The 19,988-nt window shown below is 41.0% G+C and overlaps 1 protein-coding gene and 1 long non-coding RNA gene across 4 annotated transcripts in view; one reads left to right on the top strand and one right to left on the bottom strand.

Annotated features, from left to right (window-relative positions):
* Positions 1-1,107, top strand: part of LOC121919372 — a 7,960-nt gene extending 6,853 nt beyond the window's left edge. The window contains exon 3 of the long non-coding RNA XR_006101460.1: positions 463-1,107. This is a non-coding gene — a long non-coding RNA (uncharacterized LOC121919372). The remainder of the gene's footprint in view (positions 1-462) is intronic.
* The window catches only part of ESRRB (estrogen related receptor beta), a 240,160-nt gene that overhangs the window by 3,411 nt on the left and 216,761 nt on the right, over positions 1-19,988 (bottom strand). For 2 of the 3 annotated variants that reach the window (XM_042445916.1, XM_042445918.1), the window contains 2 exons: positions 16,478-16,639; positions 1,096-1,365 (listed from right to left, as the gene is read on the bottom strand). In XM_042445916.1, the coding sequence (XP_042301850.1) occupies positions 1,096-1,365; positions 16,478-16,639 (432 nt within the window). The remainder of the gene's footprint in view (positions 1-1,095; positions 1,366-16,477; positions 16,640-19,988) is intronic. The other variant, XM_042445917.1, reaches the window with a different exon arrangement.

Here is a 19,988-nt window from a genome sequence, read left to right as displayed (position 1 = left end):
CTTTATGAAGAGGAAAGCCTTCTCTATTCATGCAGAGTCTTCTACACAATTTAAAACAGTTTTTCTTGCATTTCGGGTTGAGAAAAGATGCTCCACAGATGGAGGCAGCTCTCCATTCAAACAGTTCCATCCAGTGCGTGGCAGAAATGAGGAGGGGGGGACTGACTAGCACACTTCCACCACGCCTCCTTTGTTTAGGCTACTCAAACCATAAAACGCCTGAATAGGTTTCACAAGCCAGATGCTTTTGAACTTGAAGTTGATTTGCTAGCTGAAAAGACAAAACAAAAAGGAGAACACAGGACCTCCTGCCTACCTTAAGGCCCATAAAGAGATTGGCAAAAGGGGCTTGTAAATGAATGTCTTTCTAGTCTCATAAATTTAAGGCCTAGCAAATTTTCTTTTGGATCATTCCTAGTTCTTATGTCAAGCTCAATGCTGTAATTACTTTCTCCTTTGCAGAACATGGTGACCACTGGTAGGATTGTCCGATCTCAGGACCTGGCCCTGAATCTCAAGACCTGGCCCCTCTTCTCCATGTATTTATTTATTTTACATGCCACCTTTATCCCGGGGTGAGACCCATGGAAACTTACAGAAGAGATCAGTTAAAATCTGACAGAGTTAAAATTATCACATTTAAAACAGTATAAGATTATATTACAACAGTATAAAATTATTCAAAAAGCAGACCAAAATTAAAAAATAAAAACAAAGCATAAACCTTAGTAAGAGACCTCCTGGAGATCAATTACGTATTAAAAGCCTTCTTAAACAAAAGGGTCTTTGCAGCAAAAGGAAATAATAATCTTAGAATGAAAGGGAGGAATCTGAGAATGAGAAGGCTATCTTGAAAAGTAACTCTGTGTGTGTGTGTGTGTGTGTGTGTGTGTGTGTGTGTGTGTGTTTGTACACTCCTCATTTGTTAGACTTTTTTTGGTGTTTTTTAACAGCTGTGGTTAATGATTAATGCATCATACTTAATGCCATCACCAGGAACTTCCCCTTGGAACATCACAAGAGCTCATCCCTAGGTCTTAGGTCTCAGGTTTTGGTCCTAAAATCTCAGGTCCTGGGTCCAGATCATAGCCTTACCTGAATTGGCAAGAGCAAGGGCCTTAAGTGTGACAAACTCTTCTTTCTCCACCTTGAGTTTCTTGTACCTGCGGACCAGCTGCAGGATGGCCAGGTAGAGCTCCAGCAGCCCTGTCAAGCGTGAGTGTTCTTCATCCATGATGTAATCTTCAGCATAGACCAATTTATCTTCATAGGGTAATGAACGGTATACAATACCCAAAATTAGGATCTCCATCCAGGCACTCTGCAGTAAGCTCATCTGGTCCCCCAGGGATAGATTAGAGAAGCCTGGCAGGAGAAAAGAACAGCAGGTCAGTTTACCCATGCAGGTAGAAGCACTTCTGAAGCCTTGTAATCTAGCAGGGGCTCTATTAGATCACCCAGTTGTAAAGGCAACCATCTTCTCATGTGGAAACCTTTGATAGCAAATTTGAACCACAGAATCAAGGTCCAAATGCACATTAGACAAAGTGCTTAACAGCACAGAAGTGAAGCTTTCAACTATCTTAGTCAAGACCTTAACTTAAAGAGTCAACCAGATTTATATAAGTCTGCCCCCTGTAGCAAAACCTATTTACTGGCACAGCTACTGTGGCAGAGGCTGGTGAGGAGGTGTAGTGACAGAGGAAAAAGGAGAACTTGCTGTTGTGGAATCAGCAGGGCAGTTTTATCTCCTTATGAGACTGGCTTTTGTTGCCTTCTCCTTGTCACCAATACAACCTAAGTGTGCATCAACACTATAGAACTAATGCAGTGTGACATCACTTTAAGTGCTATAGCTCCATCCTATGAAATCCCGGGATCTGTAGTTTACAAGGTCTTTAGCCTTCCTTGCCAAAGAGCGTTGGTGCCTCACAAAACTGCAAATCCCATGATTCTGTACATGACAGTTAAAGTGCTGTCAAACTGCATTATTTCTACAGTGTAGAGGTGCCTTTAGTCAAAAATTGACCTACACTGACATACAGGACCCTTTTGTCAGTATAAATCAACAAGATTCCAAGTTGTTCTGGGCAAGTTCATCCCAATTTTCACAAACAAGGAGAACATGACAAAACCTGCGATGGAAGGGCTTAAAATCACCCAAACCCGGGGGGGGGGGGGGGTGGACCACATCAGGTGACATCCTATCTTTTGGCAGAAATGGGTTATGGCATTCATCTTCTTCCCTTTAAAATGCTTTAAGAGATGGTGGGAGTGGGGTAAAGCTCAGTGGGAGGAGAAAGAACAGACCACAGAATTTTTTAAAATGAAAATTTTAAATTTCAAAATTTTAAATTAAAAAATTGAATTTTTCAAATTGTTTAATTCTTTTAAAATGTTATTTAAAAACATCACATTTTAACCAAAATCTTTACTATGTATATTTAAATACATTTAGGTTGTGCGTATGATATTGTAATTTGAAGATATAATTTTATTTTTGCTAGTTGTTTATATTATAACTATTAGCATTACATTCAGTGTTATATGGAAATTACAGTTTATGAGTAACATTAGTGCAAAAAATCATTACTAAGGATTCTGTATTGTATGAAATGGGTGGAGGTCAATGGTGGGGTTGATACCATGAATTACCACACTGGGTGACACCAACCTTAGTGATGTTACTGTCCAAACCCACAGAGGACCACTCTTGAGAATATCTTACCACATGAACTACTGCCACCCACTCACTTGTTTTTTATATATACACAAAGGGTGTGTGTGTGTGTGTGTGTGTGTGTGTGTGGTGAGTGAAGGAAAGACCAAGGGCCCAGTTCCTGCATCACACTGGCAGAGTGCTGCTGTGTGTTCTGTTGTGGAATGTAGAGTGACAACAAGCTAGATGAGAGGAAAGCGTACCACAGCAGCTTGTAGCATTCAGGTATTTTTACTTAAAAGTAACTAATACTTATGAGAAACAATTAAGTAAATATTTAATTTTATACCATTATCATTAATCAAGGCAAGCACTTAACCCTCTGGATGTAGTGAGCATCTAGTCCCATTGTGTCCCTGGAATAATCCAGCTACCTTGAGTCCAAATTTGTTAAATAACAACAATAGTCTTGTTATAGTGCTTGATACGTCACCTCAATCAAATCTTCACACAAATCACCATGGAATACAGTGCACTTGTATGTATTGCTTTAACTACTCATAGCATTTTTACTGTAACCTTAGGACTGATGGAAAGACAGCACCCACACCCATGAACACCAGAAAACAAATGTTGAAAATGAATAGATAGGATCTGAACACACTGGAGCCAGTAACAAGTTGAATGGCTAATGCTCTCATCCAAGAGTTGATGTTTGCAAAGTAGACCTATGCTTTCCAACAACAAACTATATAAGATAACTGGGAGAGGAAATGCAATTCCATGCTGGAAAATAAATACTGACATTATATTCTGTGTGAGAAATCAAGTGGGTTATCCTCCAGTATCAAGCACAAGAAAGTGCAACATAAGGTTACTTTGCATATCTCATCCCTTTTCTTCTTGCAAAAGTAAAATTTCAGTTGCTGCAGTTGGGATGCTCTTTCAAAAGGCCCAAGAATCACATGAAAGTCATATTCTAAAAGAAATAGAGAAAACTGCCCTTGCTGGTAAGGGAATTAAAAAGAGAAGGCAGAAACACCACTGAGACAGGTGCAGCCATGCTCAATATTTTCACTTCATAAATTAGAGGATCAAATCAGAGCCTAGAAAAATTAGGTTTTTTTAGTCTATGATTTCCATAATCACCCAGTTGGTATGCTTAATGACTGCAATCGTTAATGGATTCTGTTGGCTGTAGTCCAAAAATAATATTTTCCTATCTCTGGATCAAACCCTAGAGTATGAGGGCCAGGCCTACCTTTAAAAAATGCCTACTTCTGTTTGTTGTTGTGTGTCTTCAAGTCTGACTTAAGATGAGCCTATCTTGGGGTTTTCTTGGCAAGATTTGTTCAGAGGGTACTTACCTTTGCCTTTCTCTAAAGCTGAGAGAATGTGACTTGCCCAAGGTCACCCTGTGGGTTTCAGGCTGGTTAATTTTCCACCCCTTGGTAGCCACTGATATACGCACTATAGCGAGCAGTCAAAAACCAATGATCCTATGCTGTAAGAGGTTGTCTTCATTTCTTTATTCTTCTTTCTATAAAACTGTTTCCCTGATCCCTGGCCATTCTCTCTAAGCTCATTAACCTTTGACCCAGAGATGTTTCAGTCTCACTAGTGGTGATTTATGCTCTGCAGGATGCCTTCATACCCAGAGGCCTCTGCACAGGGGCACTTGTGTGCCTGTCTGCATCTGGGCCAAAGGAGCCCAGTCACGGCAAGGATCATTTGATTTCTCTTGTTATCAACTCGGCAATTAACAAAAGAGCTGGTGATTGCTGTATTGACTGGTCGGGAGTTCTATTTTTCTATCTCAGTTATCTCAGCCCAAGGAAGTGAGGGCAGAGGGATGGGGTTAGTGGTATTTATTTATCACTACACTCTGTTTTGTGTTTGCGTTGCCAGAGGAGGTAAGGGGTGATAATGGCACAGCAGTCCTTGGACATCCAATTTCCCTTATCAGGCCACTGAATAGAAAAGAGGCCGTGGGCCACATTAATTAACAGATACCAATCAGTTGTCACGTGTTGTGTGTGCGTGTGTGAGGTCTGGTGGGTAGGAGGGTGAGATCAATAAAGCATTGGGGAGGAGTGTTGGAAGAAAATAAGAGGACAGCTGAAGAGGAGTCTAGGACACCAGGGAGGGGAATTACAAATCTGACCCTCCTGGGGCCAGTCTGTGGATGGAAAGGAGCTAGACTGGATACAGTGAAGCTGCACTGAGCTTGCTGACAACCCATGCTTTGCCCTGCAGGTATTTGAATAACTCCAGACTTTCCTGTGAACAAGGCATTTGTGCTCTTCTGTTGCTTCCCCACCTCTGTTGAGCAACTAATTTATAGGCTCAAAGATTTCATTTTCATGGAAACCCATTAACTATGTAGCATGTTGGCCTCCACTTGATTCTATCCTAGCAAAGGAAGAAGTTGCTATTGGATACAGTGAAAACTATTGAGACTCAGAAACTGCCCAGCAAGTCTCGTTGTGGCAGAAAAGATTCAATCCATTTGCGGTCTGAGAAGTAGATATAATTTGAAGCAGGAAATCCAGCATGTGAGATGACAGATTCCAACTATTCAGAAAATCCAACCAGAACATGCAGCAGTTGAACTGGAAGTTTCACTCTTCTTCACACATTTCTTTTCTCAATTGCATACTTAAGAATTTTACAGGCATACCAAAAATAGCAGTAGGGTGGAAATTGTTTTGGTTTATATTTTAATCTAAGATTACCCAGTTCTCCCCTCTTGAATCTGATTCCAGAGCTGAATACTACCTGCCAGTAGAATTTCATGCAATTTCTGTGTTTGTGAGGCATTCTACTAATTAAACTACATATGAAAATATGTGCATAATTAGAAAATGCACATGGGGAAAATACATTGAAAAATCTGCACAAACATACTTTAAGCAATGTACAAAATAAGAAATGTGCATAATTTTGGACAATGCAAACAAAAACAATGTATGAATTTCTGTGTGGAGAAAAGGAAAGGCTTGCAGAACTTAGATGGGACCAGCCTAACAATGGAAAAAAATGAGAACCTGAATAAATAAACTTGAGTTTAAAATATGAAGTGTGAAAGTGACAAACACATTTGAAAAAGGTGTCTCTCACACAGGTACAACTTTTAGATACCCGAGACTGGCAGTAGCTCCCGCCCAAGAGTACATACTAGGGATAGTTCCTTTATGAAGTCTGAATCAGGCTCCCTTCCCCATAGCCTGAAAGTTATTACAGCAAGTTCTGTACCTAGAACACCAGGATATAGCAACAGTAAAAAGGATTTTCCTACCAACTCTGGAGAGAATGCGGAAAGCCTTTCTGACAGATTCAGTCATAGCAGCTGGCCTTCATACCCAGACATCTCTGACAGTCGCCAGCTGGTATTTGAGAGTTATTTTATGTGGCTTTCTGCTTCCTACGCCTAAGACTCAAATATCCTGTCAAGTCCAGCAGGAACCAAGTTCAAAAATCTCAGGATTAGTAGTAAAAACTCACAAACTTTTATTAGGAAACTATGGCCTCATTCCCACTACCTTTAAACCGGATCACAATCAGTCTGAACCGGTCTGAATTACCCTGGTTCACACCTGAACTGAATCACTGAAGCAATTCAGAGAGGGGGGCCATGCACTAGACTCATTTAACCCACATCTTTTTGATGCTGATTTTTGCTGCATCTTTTTGGATAAATCGATTCCATGCAAGTGTGAACCAGATGCAGACCAGAATCAATTTAAATTTGCCCTTTGGCCAGCTGGAGCGGGTCCATTTTGATTCAATTCATTTGTCAATGTGAACCACAAGTGGGTTGTTTTATTTTATTTTGCAGCAAGAAAATGCAATTGGGGCAAATGTAGTGTGATCCCCTCTCCACTGCCAAACTGATCCATCGATTCAGATCGCAAAGCAATTTATTTGTAAGTGGGAATGAGGCCTATAGATCCAGCCAGGTGACTTTCATTGTCAGAATTGACTGGCAACTATTTGCATTGGACTCCAACAAGGAATTTGAAATAGTTAAAGAATTTCCATATCTAGGATCAAACACTGACTAGAATGGAGACTGTAGTCAAGAAATAAGAAGAAGACTAGGAATGGGAAGGGCAGCTATGAGGATTTTCAGACCTGGCTCAAATGTTGCTGAAAGGAGCCAAGAATGTCTTTAAAAAGTTCAGGAAGAGTCTGTGTTTGAAAGCCAGGAGTGCTTCTCCCATCGCCATGGAAACATTTCTCCCTGCTAGCGCTTCTGAATCGTTCCAGGGGAGTGAGTTTTCTATGAACGCAAAAGCTGTGTCTATAGAAAACTCACTCCCCTGGAACGATTCAGGCACGCTAAGAGGGAGAAATGTTTCCATGGCGATGGGAGAAGCGCTCCTGGCTTTCAAACACAGACTCTTCCTGAACTTTTTAAAGACGTTCCTGGCTCCTTTCAGCAACGTTTGAGCCAGGTCTGAAAATCCTGTATGAAAGAACTGGACAACACACTGAAGAGCAAAGACATACAAGTTAGCATTAAGTCAGAATCGTCCAGGCCATTGTATTCCCATTTACCATGTATGGATGCGAGAGCTGGACTGTGAAGGAAGCAGACAGAAAGAAAATCAACTCATTTGAAATGTGGTGCTGGAGAAGAGTACTTAGGGTACTGTGGGCAGCCAAGGAGACAAACAAATGGATACTTGAACAGATCAGACCAGAGCTCTCCTTGGAAGCTAAGATGATCAAGTTGAGACTATCATCCTTTGGCCACATAATGAGAAGACATAGATCACTTGAAAAACCAATAATGCTAGGAAAGATAGAGGGTAGAAGAAAGAGAGGTAGACCACAAACCACATCAGGGGGTTTATGGGCAAGGGCTTGCAAGATCTGGGCAAGGCAGTGGAAGATAAGGATTCTTGGAGATGTCTCATCCACAGGATTGCCATGAGCCTGAGTTGACTCGAGGGCAGCTAAAAACAACAACAACAACAACAACATTAAACCATACATAATTTCAAATTCACGGCAAGATTATTTCTCATTCATTCCCAATTAATAAATGATTGTCCTTGTTTCAGTCTCACCCCATCCCACCCCTTTACATTCTTGTTGCTCTTCCATTCTCACCGTGGAATGATTTAAACATTCCAGTCAGAAGCTAGTCTTCTTTCCCTTGTTATCGCACCACCTGCAAATGAGATCATCACTGCTCTATAATGCTAAACTAGTACCTAATCCATCACTCCAACTACTAAAGATATTATGGCAGGCAAGATGCACAAGTGACTCCTGACATATCTCCTCTGAAGTCTTTGGTATTTGCACATGGAAACAGATATACACGACAGTATTCAACTGGGTACGCTACTGAGTTTTATACACAGTCTCCACTGAAGGCCTTCTGTTCTCTATGGCTGAAACATTCCCTTGGAAGCCTGTGATATTTGCACATGGGGGCAGGGCCTTCCCCACCATTGAGATCTAATTATCAGATGGAGTGAGGCAGTGAATCATCGGTTATTTCATTCTCACAGGCAAGAGCAAATAATTTCAAAGGTTTTTGCTTTGCTGGTAAGATTATATGAATTTATGTGTGTTTTTAAATTATGTTTATTTTCTTGTTGCAGTCTGGGTGCTTTCTGATGGAAAAAAATGGAAAAAAAAAAGAAAAGTTTTGTTTTGTGCAGAAAAAGAGAATATTTTTATGATGAAAACGGTATTATGTACAGAATGTACTGCTTTTTATGGGGGAAAATACTGAATATCTGCACAAAACCAGTTTTGAGTACAAACAATTTTTTCACACACAAGAAAAAGCCCTGGTATGCAAATAAAATAAAATATCTCAGAGCAAATTGACCATTTTCTTGAAAGAGCGGCTTACTCGTGTTGACATTCTTTCTCAAGAAATGAAGTATGCAAGTATTTTTTACATTCCTACCAGAAAGTGATCTGGGGTGAAGTGAAAGGGCAACAAATTGTTTATTTACTTTGTATTTTTATTGTCAGAGATGATGATAAGTGGGATTCTCTGCTTTACCTTGGCTGGCTTTTGATACTATGCAGTTTCACTTGGGATCAGAGATAGGAGCAACATGTGCTGCTCTGCCTCAAGCAAAATATCTTGGACTGCCTCTGCCTGGGTATACAATATCCTCCTGTTCTTTTTCAAAGGTCTGGTAGCAGAAAATTCCAGAATTTAAAAAGAGAAGGAGAAAACGGGTGGGGCAGAGGGGGGGGGGAGAGAAAAAACACATAATTTGTGGCAAGTGGAGTTCATAATCTGTTAATTTATTATCATTTCTGTCATCCTGGAGGGCCATTAGCAGCTATAATAAAGAGAGATGTAATTATAGGTTCTGAGGCCACTCTAGACACAGCTGCTGTCACTCCACTAGCCATATTTCATCCTCTGCTGGGTGAACAAGAAGAGAAGCAAAACAGCCACCCTGGGAGGGACCCTGTCATCACTCCTCAATGGAAGTCCCCTCTTCTTGTAGGGGAGTACTCTGAGGACTGAAGGAATTCACAAGTGATTAATGTTGAAGAGGGTCCAAAGCTTGAAAAACCAGGATCCCTATCCAGAGGGGAAGGCATACAACTTTGCCAGGAAGAATACTGGGTAGAGCAATAATATTTGCTGAGCACTATGAAAACATATTTTTCTAAACCCAATTGCAGGAGAGTGGCTTTAAAAGCTTAATTGCTCTCATTTGCCGGCACAACTAGGAAGGCATCTACAGTGGGATAAGGATGCTGCAGAGATGCATTTACTTGACTGAGACAATTTTGGGAATTATTTAAAACCCCAAAGCTGTGATTTTTGTGCACTTACCTATATGTATGTACATGCACACAAGCACAAAGAAACACACATACTGGCATCAATATCTAATATAATATAATACAGCATGATACAAATATCTGAGACCACATGCAATATCTGGGCAAACAATATCGTGATTTACTGTATCTAATAAAAGCACCTCCCTAACATTCTACAGGAAGATGCATTTATTAGATAGAGTAAATCAGTAGATTTATTTGCCCAGATAGTGTATGTGATCTCAGATATTTGTATCATGTTATATTACATTATTATCAATTCACCTCCCTAACATTCTACAGAGTCAGTGTGGCATACTAGTTTAAGTGTTGGACTATGACTCTGGAGACTGGGGCCCCATTCCCACTCATGCATTTGCCCTGGATAGAACTGGGCAGATCCGGATCCCCCCCCCCCCCCGAATCTCTCTGGAAATGAGTGCCCACTATCTTTTACCTTGATCGGGATATTTCATCCCTCTGAAGTTCACATTTGCAGTATCAATTTAAAATGAAGGCTCCTTTGCTGTCAATCAAATTCACTTCCGCTTTTGTCAAAGATGACTTTCCTACAGCCATTGGCCAACGGAATGGGTGCTTCCCCCCTCCTTTTTAAAAAAAAAACTGGCGGCAGTGTGTGCACATATTCTGTCAAATTTAAAAACCTCCAGGTCTCTGTGTGTTTGTTGTGTCTATTTAGGTCGTTACGAATTATGGCAACCCTAAAACGACTCCATCCTGAGGTTTTCTTGGCAAGATTGGTTCTGAGGAGATTTGCCATTGCCTTCCCCCTGAGGCTGAAAGCGTGTGACTCCCCCAAAGTCATGGGTTTCTGCAGACTTCCAGCCTCCCCTTCGTTTCCAGCTCAATGCTACAGCCCTTGCCCCCCCATGCCATTCCATCCTGTTCCTGTCACAATAATAATAATAATAATTCCTCACCCCAGAATGCCATCTCTGCATCCTCTTGCTTTGTTTTCCCTCCTTGTGACCCCAGAATGCACACATGTACATATGTAGCAAAAGCATTCACATATTGTATCAATTTGCCAAATTGAAAGGGAAACATTTGTAACATTTGCATTGTAGCATTCGCATATTACACATTTTTTTAAAAAAAAGCCTCTTGCAAAGTGAGGTGCCATGCCAGCTGCAAGCAGAAAGGGAAATGAAGCACAAGCAGACATATTCCATCTATATGTACCCCCCTGTAGAAAAAGCATTCGCATAGTCTGTCAAAAATAAAAATACCAAAAGAGAGAGAGAGAGAGAGAGAGAGCTGCCTGCGAGAGGGAGGCTTGCTCCATTCTCTGCCCTCCTCTGACCTAATTCCCTCCCGTGAACTTGACCCTTCGCCCTGCTCCATCCTCCTCTTCCTCCTTCGCCCTGATTCTACCTTTCATGGCACCCTTCCTCCAGTTCATTCGCTCCAATTCTGCTCTTTATAGCTCTCCTCCTCCTCCTCCTCTGCTCCAATTCTGCCCTGGCTCTCTTCCCCCTGCTCCTTCACCCCAGTTCTTCCCTGCATGGCACCCTTCCTCCTCCTCCTCCTCCTCCTTCGCCCTGATGAAGGAGAGGCATGTTCCGCCCTCTGCCCTCCCTCTGACCTAAATCCCTCCCCTGAACTTGATCTGATCATGACTGGGGCGAAGTTCATATTTGCTGGACCCAGTTTTTCTGAAAAGATACAGCTAAAAGTCCACTTTCAAAAGACCTGCGCCAAGGGACATTTGCCCCTGAATGGGTGTGAAAGCCTCGATTTTGCTTGTGGAAGGATCAGAGCCAATATGAACTTACCACGATTAATCTGGTTTCTGAACCGGGGTAAAAGGTAGTCTGAATGGCCCCTAGGATTCAAATACCAGCTTGGCCATGAAACCCACTGGCTGACCTTGAGCAAGTCATGTGCTCTCAGCCTCAGGGGAAGGCAATGGCAAATCTCCTCTGAACAAATCTTGCCAAGAAAATCCTGTGATAGGTTTGCCTTAGGGTCACCATAAGTTGGAAATGACTTCAAGGCACACAACAACATTCTGCACCCATTTGCAGATGATGCAATTAACAGATCTTGAACCCCACTTGCCACAAATTATGTGTGTTTTTTCTCTCCCCCCCTCTTTTCAGGGCTTAAACAGATTTTTATTCATAGCATTACTCATTAAAAAATAAATTTCTGTTCTCTCTTCCATTTCCATCATGCTGTCAGCTCACACTGCTGCCTTGCTTTCTATGATTAAAATGGCATTTCATATTATTCCTGGATATGCAATCTGATATAAACTAGGATTTTGAAGGATATTTGCAAAACTTCTTGTCCTTGGTGAGAGAGGTTGTCTTGATACATTGAGAGGGCTTGTCAATAATTGGTCAGCTACCATGACTATTCTTGCCTCCAGTATGAGAACAAGGCAAAGATGATGGGTGGGGCTGGTAGTGTTTTTCGTGATTTTTGTAATTTGCACTGAAAGTCTTTCTGTGCAAAAAAAAAAAAATACTATTATTCTTCTTTGCGAAGCAAAAGGCACATACACAACAAACACAGAACTGCCTGATTAATGAAATAGATCCAAACAATCCATCCAAAGTTTCTAATTTTTAAAAGTCAATGCAACAAAGTAGCAGCTCTCGTAGACTGTTCAAGAATCACTCTTGCAAATGAAAAATGACTTATCAAGACTGACAGAAAATACCTCGCCTTTGCACAAAGGAGAAAATTTCAGTGTTTCTCATTCTCAAGGACTCATGCCTAATATGAAGAGATTTCTGCATTCCTACAGGTTCTGCATTAAAAGAACCAAGTCAGTGTTCAGGCAGGTAGATTTTGTCATGAGAATGAACTGCACTGCTTAGGCAATACAGTGCCCCTTGCCTTACGCGGGGATCCATTCCGGAGGCCACCCCCCGCATAAGGCAAATAGCATGTATGCTCAAGCAGCATTGGATATAATGGGGCTCATGCATGGCGTGAGGCACGGCACGTGGACCACAGGCGTGCATGTCATTCATTCTCCTATCGTGCGGCTTTCAGGGCAGGGTAAAAGGTGCCAATGTATGACACGGACGCACTGTATTTGTCTAAATGAGCTGTAATTTCCTGATTTAATCCTTGAAATGGCAGTGATGAAAAGTGATGGAAAAGTGGGTTTTCTGTGAGATTCAGTTAGTACTTTGACCACCAATAAATATCAGGTAGTGTTGGATATTTCAGAGAAAGCAACTACCTCTGAGTAACTAGAAATATGTGTTATCCTTTCTAAGTTTTGAAATTGAATTTATTATTGTTATTTAATGTTTAGTTTAATGTCCTCCCTACATCATGTTTATTGTGATTCTGAAATGTGATTTTATTGTTATTTGTATTTATTATAGTTTTTGCTGTAATCCGCCTTGATTCCTCTGGGAAAAAGTGGAATATAAATATATTATTATTATTATTATTATTATTATTATTACCCCTGGAAAAGGCTATTCAGTAAGGAAAAGGCCAAAATGCACTGGGCTCATTGTAAAACATGATAATCATAAAAACCCTTTAAAAGAATAAAATATAACCATCAATAAACATGTGAAGACGTGTTTCTTCTTTTTCTTGTGAGTATATTTCTGAGGAAGCAACTGGCCAAGCCACCTCTAACTATTCCTTGTCTAAGGCGCTTTACAGACCGCCCAAAAAGGGTGGTCTGCCGGCGTCACTGGTTGCTGCTTCCGGTAACCGCAGAGGCCAAACCGCGCGATTCCCGGATGCAACAAAAAAGAAACTGCAAAATGCAGCTTCTTCTTGCGCACCGCAAGTTGCCAATGGCGCACTTGCGGTGTCATTTCTGCCGCTAGGCGTCCGTGACGTCAAGATGGCGGCACCAGTGTAGAAAGGGCACCGCCATTTTGTATGCGCTCAGCATGTACTAGGGTTAGGGCCATCCAGAAAGGACGCCCCTTTCTAACCCTAATACGTGCCCGGCAAGTACTTTCGGCGCATGTGTAACACACCTAAGAAACCCTATGAAATTAATGAAGGAACATGAGCACACGCACATGCGTGCATGCACACACATGTTTATGCCTACAGAGTATGTCTGCACTATATACTTATAGCAGTTCAATATCACTTTTATTGCCATTCTGTTCCCCAGAATTCTGGGATTTGTAGTTTATCAAGAATTCTCTGCTAGAATCCTATGATCTACTTTACTGAGTGCCATTTCCCAAAGCACCATAACAGAGGTCCGGTACAGACCGCCCAAAAAGGGCAGTCTGCCAGAGCCTGGTTTTGCTCCGTGGGGAAACCGCACCCTCTAGACTGCGGGACTTCCCTGTGGAGCCAAAAGAACCCCTAGAAAGCGGGTTCTTCTTGCGGCACCATAATGATACTGCAGTGCGCCAATGGCGCACTCGCGACGTCATTATGGCACTGTGACGTGCGGATGCTAGGCGTCCATCGCGTCAAAATGGCAGCGCCCATCTGTACAGGGTGGCATCATTTTGACATATGGAAGACGTGCTAGGGTTGCAGGGTGTATGTAAGAGATGCCCTGAGGCAACCCTAGCATGTCGACAGGACATGCTACGGCGCCGGTCTGTACCGGGCCTTAATCTTTCTTCTTGGGGCACTCTAGGAATTGTGGGGGAGTGTTGCTAAAGTTCTCTAGGAGAAAATTCAAAGTCCCTCACCAAGCTATGAATCCTAGATTTACATATGATGGAGCCATGGCAGTTAAAACAGTATCAAATTGTTACAGCTAGTCAGTGTAGGTACACTCCAAGATATACTGGTCAAAATATCAGGACTGAATTTGTTGCTTGTAACCTACTTCCTAGAAAAATCCTCAGTAGGTGCATGTTAACATCTCAGGTCTCCATGATTACCCAAGCATCCCCCAATTTAATTTTATCCATTCCACCATGCTGGTACATTTACATGTCAAAGTTCAAATAAGCCACACTCATTATTTTGACCACAATATTGAAATGAAACTGTAGCAAGTTAATTGCATATACAAAGAAGCATGAAATCACATCTGACCTCAAATAAGACCATGCATACCAGAAGGTATTTCTATGTACCGACGCAAAATACACTATTTCCAAATGCTGAAAAGCATTTTTAGCACTTCACACTTTAACAGAAATGGAACAAACTGAGGTCAAGTGCTCTCTACTGAAATGTAATCATGATCTATATTATACCCACAAAAGCAATGAATGTACTATTTAGGAAATGTTTCCTGTCTCCTTTAATCAATACATATATCAGACTTTCCCAGTTGCTTGGACAGTGTGATCTCTCTCACTCCACTTGAACAAAAAGGATCTGGAACATGCACTGCAAATGAGACACAAATGCACAATGACCTCAGAAATGAGAAACTAACACACACTGACCTGACCAATTTTCATGAAGGAAAGACCTCATCAATATGGAGATGGTGGCCTGAACCTTAATAAAGCTATTGTCTGCCGTAACTTGTTATTATCCTTCCTGTTAATTCTCTTCAGCTGTTGGGTGACTGGAGCAATCCAGACTTGAGTTCCCTTAATCAGCAGCATAAGTGCTGAATAAGGACCTGGTAGATTGTACAGTTAGCGAGTGGGGTAATCCCCCATAAGACAGGCCTCCTTCAAGAAGGGCACCTCTGGGATTAAGATTTGCTGAGAAGCAGTATCCAAAGACTGACCTCCTTCTCCAAGTAGCTATCTGCTTGAGTTTTTCAGGTGAAAGCTAAAGCTACAACTTAATCGCAGGCATCTAAGGATACATTAATTTACACAAATAAATCAATAGCCACATTGGAATTCTGACTGAATACACCGAGTCTGCTATAAGTGAGCAGGAGTCCTCCTGTAACCTCTGCTTTCAGTAGAATGTGGGTTCTCCTTGAGGCATCTTAAAAGAAGCAACAAAAAGTGTATTTGCAAATGTGTGTTTATTTGTGCAGGCAGCTTCTATTTCTTGATCCTTCTTGCCTCACAAGCAAGAGGGAACTCACATACCTTTCTGTAAGGAAAATAACCACATTCAGCAATAGAAAAGCCAGTATGGTATAATGACTTGAGTGGTGGACTAGAACTGGGAAAGATCAGACAGTTAAAATTCCGCTTTTTATCCTTGTGTGGCAAAGTCCTAAGAGTCAGCATGACATAGTGCTTTGCACATTGGGCTACGACTCTGGAGATCAGGATTCAAATCATGACTCTGCCATGTAAACCCACTGGGGGACTTGGGCAAATCACTTTCTCTCAGCCTTAAAGGAAGGCAATGACAAACCTCTTCTGTATAGATCTTGCCAAGAAAACCCTATGCTAGGGCTACCTTTTAAGTCAGTCACTTGAAGGCACATAACAACAACAATAAACCCCACATTAGGAAGTTGTGATCCATCCAGTTTTTGTTGCTACTCATCATGTGCAACCATGGAAGTATATTTAACTGGATAATAGGAAATGAACCACTTACCCCTCACCAAAAAGTGAAACAATTCACTAGAGCACAAAAGAGAGCATAGACTGCCCTATATTTTATGCATGCTTATTTATGCACACCTAGAAATAATTACTGTAATTTACATGGAGCAAAAGAACATCTCTGATTCTTTGGAACACAGTAACCAGGGTGGCCTCTATGTAGGTACTATTTTCTGGGAATATCAGACACCCTGCATGCTCTCCTTTCTTCATGTTCTTTAGTTTTAAAGTAGATTTGGATTTACCCACTCATCAAAAAGAAGATGTCATCAAGTAAAGGACTATCTTCTGACAAAGGACTGTCATTTTTAAAATAGGACACATGTCACTCTAATGAGCAAAGATCCCTACTGAGTCTTTGTTTCCATTGCCAAATGAAGGCCTTGAGGTTGCAAAACCTTTATGTTGCTGAAACACAGACATTCAGATCCCTTGATCAGGCTGTATCAGTTTTACACCTGGATATAATAAATCAGCGTTCACAGGGGTAAGTAATTACAGCCAACTTTTTGCCATCCAATCCAATTTAGGTTCCACTTCTTACCTGGGATGTGCTTTGCCCAGCCAATAATCACCACGAGCTCTCTGTCTGCCAAGTCACAGAGTGTGGTCAGTGCTTTGATGTCACTCTCCGGCATGGTAGGGTCAGGCATAGCATAAATTTTCTCTGGCTCTGCCACCAGTAAATGGGAGACAATCTTGGTCACTGCAAGTTCCAAAAGAGAAATTATTACATGATGCATCTATGCACCATCATCATCTTCATCATCTGTTTCTACTGCTACTATTATTGACAGTGCTGCTACTGCTGTTGCTACTACTACTAGTAGTAGTAGTAGTAGTAGTAAGAATAACTCCAGCGTTATCAATTAGAGTTTTCAACCATCAGTGATCTTGATTCTGTTCAAGAATATAGGAATCAATGAGATATCATTAATAATGTGGCATGTTCCAAACAGTGTTATTTTCTGTACTTGTGCTATTGTGATGGCAATTTCACACGGATGTTTTGTCAGCCAATTTGGAATTGCTCCAATCTGCCTTTGTGTCAAAGTATCTGAAGCCTTCACTAGCCAGACATATAAAAAGTTTTACATCCTATGCTCTCTTGAGTTCTCTCTAGTTTCTCAAGTTATGTTTAAGGTGCAGGATGCTGGCATGAGAAAGGCTGGTCCACATTGATTCCTAAAGGATCAGACATCTATTTTCCTAGCCACAAAAATCAAAGAACTAAAGCTCTAGTTCTTTGTAAGTGTCAAGGAACTGTTTTAGTTAGGGCTTATCAGGAATATTGCCTATTGGTTCTAAGGTGTTTTAAAATGCAAATTATTCCTTGTAACTTCAGCTTCTTAAACTATTGCTTGAAGAAGGATGCTGCTGCAAGATACATGTCCACCACCACCACCACCCGCTAGTAAATTGCAGTACGATGAGCAGTGGTTGCAATTGTTTTTATCTCACCACAGCTCACTGGTGGGAGGGGGCTGGATACATCATTCTTTAGTGTTCTGCTTACCATCTTCACAGAAATCCTTCAGGTGGTGCAGCTGCCTAGCTTTTAAGGTAGGTCTTGGGGACCATGTACACTCATGGTAATAGTGCCACAATTGTAAATGAGAACAGTAAAATTTACAAGATCATAAGTCTAGCTGATGAGATCATAAATACTGAACCAGATACCAGTTCCAGTTTAGGCATCACCCCAAAATTGGCAGGCAGAACAACCAAGGACATGTGAACACAGCAAATCTGAGAATTCTAGATGTGAACCATTTTCAGTTGTCTCACTCTCTGCAGTGCTATAAATCTGGGGACAAAGGGAAAATGTCATGGAGGCGGAATTCTTACAGAGGGGCATTATCTTCATTTTGCACTCTCCTCCCTCCCATAGCTACACCAACAGGTCAAAGTGTTGGTTTATCTAGCTTAGGACAAGGTGAAAAAAAAATTAACTTTGCAATGCCAGAAATGCTTATTTGGAGGGGCAGTGCTCTGATTTTGTCTCACTTATAGCTACCTTAACAGGTTGAAGTACTTGTTCTTCTAGCCCAGGTTTATTCTTTTAGCAAAGATCCAGGAGGAACTTTTCTGTCAACCTACCACTTAAATGCTTTCTAAATGCAGTCATTGGGGATTGAACTTGGCCACCTTCTGCATGCAGAGCATGTTCTGTATCAGTGAGCAATGATCCTTCTTTGATCCTATCATAGATATTTACATGTGTTAATTACTAATGTACCTAAGTATCCTGAGCAAAGATAGGGTTGCTATCAGAAAATTCTGCATATTTTAACTGATAAGTTTTCTAACGTGCATTCTGGCTAATTAATATTGAGAGGAAGCTCATGTTTGGATGCTTTTTGGATAAAATCAATTCTCCTGAATTCTCTTGGCATAACAGGCTGGTGGTGCAGGGGAAAAATGGCTTCAGCCAACACCCATGAGGAAATGCAAATGAACTCTGGTTCATTCCTCATTTCTGCTTCAAAGATTTCTCCAACTATTTGTTTGAGTGATTGTAATGTAAAGTGGCTCATAGTGAATTTGATCCCACCAGAATGCATAGGGGGGAGGTTTTAGCTCAGCCTGTTTCAGTCCCTCTCTAGCCATGCAATTGCTTACTAATGCTGCAAGACCAGCTAAAATTGTGAAGACTACATGGCTTTGATTCCTATCTGGTGCTCCCCTGTTATATTTTCCAGAAATATTTCCTACAATTCAAACCATATTACCAAACCAAGAGAGCAAGGTGCCCCTGAGTGCATGCAGTACATCAGATCACAAGCAATGAAGCAAAGTATTCCAGAGAATGGATGGTAGGGCAATTGCATTCCATTTATAAGTACACATGGCTGGCCCTTCTATTAGGTAGTTTAGGTGTGGCAGATCTCCATCTGCCCCAGACTTTCCTATATCTTGTGGGACACAAAAATATGTGCCATGTAGATTGTTTAGCTTTCCCTAAAGTGGTCTGTTGCCTCAGATCAGAGATGGAACAGGTGTTATATTATTTCCTGATAGGGCTTGAAATTTGAAGTTCCTGACCCTGCAGGAACATTTGTAGGAAGAAAAATGACACCTGGAAACTTCCTGCATCCTTGTGGGAACTTTTTTTGTTTTGTTCTTGGCATAACAAAACCTGCACATTTGTTAAACTTTCCAAGAAAAAAAAAAGATATGTTGTTTTTCACTATATGTGCAATTGGGAGAACTGCACAAAACAAAACAAAAAACAACAACTATACAAACAGAAAACTATACGTTGAAGTGATGTCTCTGTGTTTGTCTGTTTGTTTTGTGGGCTACTGTCCCTGTTCCTGTTCCCATTTTAAATCTGTGTAATGTTTAAAGGTATGCAAAGCCTTAAAGCTGTAGAACAGTCCATTTTATATTTTCCGCTCATCTTTTAGAAGGAACAAGCTCTTAAAGATATGCAACATTTATAGTTGTGTGACATTCCATTCTGCATTCTTTTTCTATATTTTTGGAAAGCTCTGTAGCTTTTGAAACTGTGCATCATTCTGTTTTGTGCTTTCCTCTGTCTTTTAGAAGAAAAAAGCTTCCAAAGTTGCACAATATTTACAGTTGTGAAACATTCCATTTTGTGCTTTTTTCCTCTGTCTTTTTGGAAAGCTCCATAGTATTCATAGGAAAGATGCACAGCTTTCTGAAAAACTATGCTGCTTTTGAGGAAGCTCCATAGCTTTCTTCAGAAAGTTTCACAGTTTTCTGTCATTGTAGGGAAAGACATTCCCAAATGTCCTGACTTTATGGAAAATATTTTTTCCCAACTTTTCTAGAGAATGTGAAAATCTAGAATTGTCATCCCTATCTCAGTTGTTCCAATTGCAAGTGTCAAAGTGACACTCAGATGTGAGTTGAACCAGCCTCTGTACATGGAATGGAAAGCCTTTGGCTCATGCAGCAAAATATACTGGACTAGCTATGACTGTACATCTAAGGTCACCTACTTGTATTATAGAATAGCAATATAGCAAGTACATTTCTATACCGCTTATCAGTGCACTTAAACACTCCCTAAGCAGTTTACAATG

This window comes from Sceloporus undulatus, chromosome 1 (genome assembly GCF_019175285.1).
Source record: "Sceloporus undulatus isolate JIND9_A2432 ecotype Alabama chromosome 1, SceUnd_v1.1, whole genome shotgun sequence".
Lineage (NCBI taxonomy): Eukaryota > Metazoa > Chordata > Lepidosauria > Squamata > Phrynosomatidae > Sceloporus > Sceloporus undulatus.
This window is presented reverse-complemented; position numbering and strand designations above follow the sequence as displayed.